This window comes from Cyprinodon variegatus, unplaced genomic scaffold (assembly GCF_000732505.1).
Source record: "Cyprinodon variegatus isolate N-32 unplaced genomic scaffold, C_variegatus-1.0 Scaffold1219, whole genome shotgun sequence".
In the NCBI taxonomy this organism is placed as follows: domain Eukaryota; kingdom Metazoa; phylum Chordata; class Actinopteri; order Cyprinodontiformes; family Cyprinodontidae; genus Cyprinodon; species Cyprinodon variegatus.
The window spans coordinates 126,207-129,026 of NW_015151672.1; the positions used below are offsets into that span (position 1 = coordinate 126,207).

The 2,820-nt window shown below is 36.8% G+C and overlaps 1 protein-coding gene across 1 annotated transcript in view; it reads right to left on the minus strand.

Annotated features, from left to right (window-relative positions):
* The window catches only part of LOC107102231 (structural maintenance of chromosomes protein 6-like), a 42,518-nt gene that overhangs the window by 28,758 nt on the left and 10,940 nt on the right, over positions 1-2,820 (minus strand). The window contains exons 5-8 of the mRNA XM_015401446.1: positions 1,865-2,001; positions 318-379; positions 158-238; positions 1-79 (exon numbers count right to left, since the gene is read on the minus strand). The exon at positions 1-79 is cut by the window's left edge and continues 24 nt beyond it. Of these exons, the coding sequence (XP_015256932.1) occupies positions 1-79; positions 158-238; positions 318-379; positions 1,865-2,001 (359 nt within the window). The remainder of the gene's footprint in view (positions 80-157; positions 239-317; positions 380-1,864; positions 2,002-2,820) is intronic.

Genomic DNA, 2,820 nt, shown 5'->3' on the forward strand with positions numbered 1-2,820 from the left:
GTCTTGTGATCGTTTCAGTGTGCTTGATGTGGATGTAATCTCTCTTCATCTGCTCGAGTAAAGTTGCTTTCATGAAGAACTAGAAATCATGAGACGCCGCATTAGTTTAAAATGGCAACAGCAAAGCCGACCCATTAAAAAACAGAAGCTAGCGTACCTTATATTTGTCCGACTCATTTTTTGAATGCAGGAACTGTTTGCTCATTTCTTGGCTTAGAATAGATACTGGGTTATCCAACTGGAACGCACAAGAATAAAACCTTTCATTGATACCTTGAACCACAGACTATTAAAAGAAGCAGATTTCTAATTGTTACCTGGATGTTAAAGTGGTCTAAAACTGCTATCAGCTCTTCCTTTTTGTTTGACACCAGTTGACCTGTATACCAAAACATAAATAAGATTCTTTGTTAACAGCAAAGAAAAAAGAGGTATCGGCTCACCGTAACCAGCTCAGGAACAATCAAATAACTACATTTTCTTTTATAAAGTTGGTATAATTTATTTGTAGGCATATTTAATATAATCACTGTAACTTTTGTAATATGGCACTATTTCGCCACTAATATGACGTTTCTTCCTGTTTAAAAGGAGTTTTTCCTCTCCACTGTCGCTACAAGCATGCTTGGTGTGAGGGATTGTCTTTAAGTCAATGAGTCGATGCAATCAGCTGGTTTTCCTTAGATAGAAAACTTTGAATCAATGAGACTGGATGATCTGATGGAATAATAAAGTGCCTTGAGATGACATGTGTTGTGAATTGGCGCTTTATACTTAAACCGAATTGAACTGAAAACAAACGGCTCCAAATTATACAGAGCTTTACAAAAAAACAATCCAGTCCAACTGGATTAGATTAGATTAGATTAGATTAGATTAGATTAAAGGTACTTTATCAATGCTGAGTGAGCCGCTGAGCTCCAATTGTATCAGAAACAAAGCAGACAATAAAAGACTTTTGTGTAATAAAATATGTTATATAAAAACAGCAGTAGATTTATTTACAGACAGAACGATATAAAGAGTTAAATGACCGATTGAATGGAATATCAAATCCAGTTTATTTCAATATAAATATCGCTTCACATCTTGTTTCCTTCACTATGAAATTGTGCCCGAAATGTTAAAACAGGGTTTTGTCAAACCATAACACATTCTCTATAGTTTACTGATATTTTAGTAAAGACATGTGGAGAAAGGACTGTTACAGCATTGAGAATACAGCTAGTAGTTATTGGAAAGTCCTGAAGCTCCTTCAGCTCTACTTTCAGCCTCTTCCCAGCATCCCTGACCAGTTTCAGCCTAACTTTTTCTAAACAAACAAAAATATATAGACAAGCAAACATTGTAGACTGTAACTGATTGCCTAAGTAGGCCTCCTTTGTTTGTGATACTGCAAGTTGGTTTACTACGCAGCCTTACTTTACAGCAATGTATCATCCTTTAAAGTTACCTTTAAAGCAAGGGAGCTAAATTTTTCTCTGTTTCTAGCCTCTAAGGTTTGCCAGTTAATGTGACCACATTTTATTTAGCATTTAAAGCTTTTTCTTGAAGTAAAATTAACAATAACTGCAGATCGGTCTCAAAGGAAGACCAATGAACTTTCCCCAAACCAGGATTAATGGAAAACAGTAGTTTTAAACATAGAAATCGAGCTTTTCTGCATTGATAAAATTAATGATCACTATTTATTACTGTAAAACAGGGAGGTGGTGCAAAACTATACAGAGTATCTGCAGTCCAACAAGGAGGTGGAATTAGGCTAAAGTTATGCAAAAATCTAATCCAAAGATAAACCCAAGCCTCATTGATGTTAATAAATGTAATAGAAAGCATCAGCCTCTGTGTATCTGTGAAAAATTACCTGATTTGTTCTTGAGTTTGTAAGTTCGAGATCCATCGCTGGATATGCGTTGTTCAATAATGATGTAGTCACCGTACAGATCCTTTTTGTAAGCATCTGCTCCTCTGTTTCTCAGTTTTACAGTTACATCTGCAGTACTGAGAAAAATAGCACACCTCCATCACTTTCTACCTGTAGCATTTCTATAGAAAGGCTAATCTATGGAAGTAAATCTGTGTCGCTGGGATTTAAATTAAAAATGTCACTGAAATATAAATGTTGTATGTTTGTGTTTAATCTTTCTGTGTTAAAATATATCCAGAAAACATTTTCAACCTTAAAAAAAATCATTGTCACTATATCTATAAAGTTGAAATTTTATTTATTTTCACTTCAAGCTAAAAATTCACATTACTATTTCACAGTTAATACATTTTCAATACCTGTTTTTTTTTTCAGTTTGACTTTTCAGTGTTAAAAAAGCAACATATAATTAAGCCTTTCAAAATTCAAACTCAATATTTTCAGCAACTGAGATTCAACTGGCTCAATTTCACTGTTAAATTCAGCGTCTAAATTCAGTGTTAAAAGGGAAAGGTTACTTCAGGTCACAGACATTAGCAATGGATTGTGGCGTCCAACGCCCAGCCAATCCCGTTACAGTTTCTGAGTCATGTGTAGTATTGCAACAGGTTGCAACTGGAACAAATTCACCGATGCGTCAGCGTTAGCTTGCATGACCGCCGTCTCCGTGATGCTGGTTTTCCCATAGACATATATGTCTATTGCTGCGTTCACACCGGACGCAGCTGGCGCGACAGAAGCAGCGAGTTTACATGCAAAGTCAATGGTTGACGCACGTCAAGGCGCAGCAAAAGGTCCCGCGCATCTGAGCAGCTGAAGCAGCGCGTCGGGCGCGTTTAAGCATCTGACGCTCATGGCGCGCCGCAAACGCGCTGCTGCTCGAGATGGAAAAA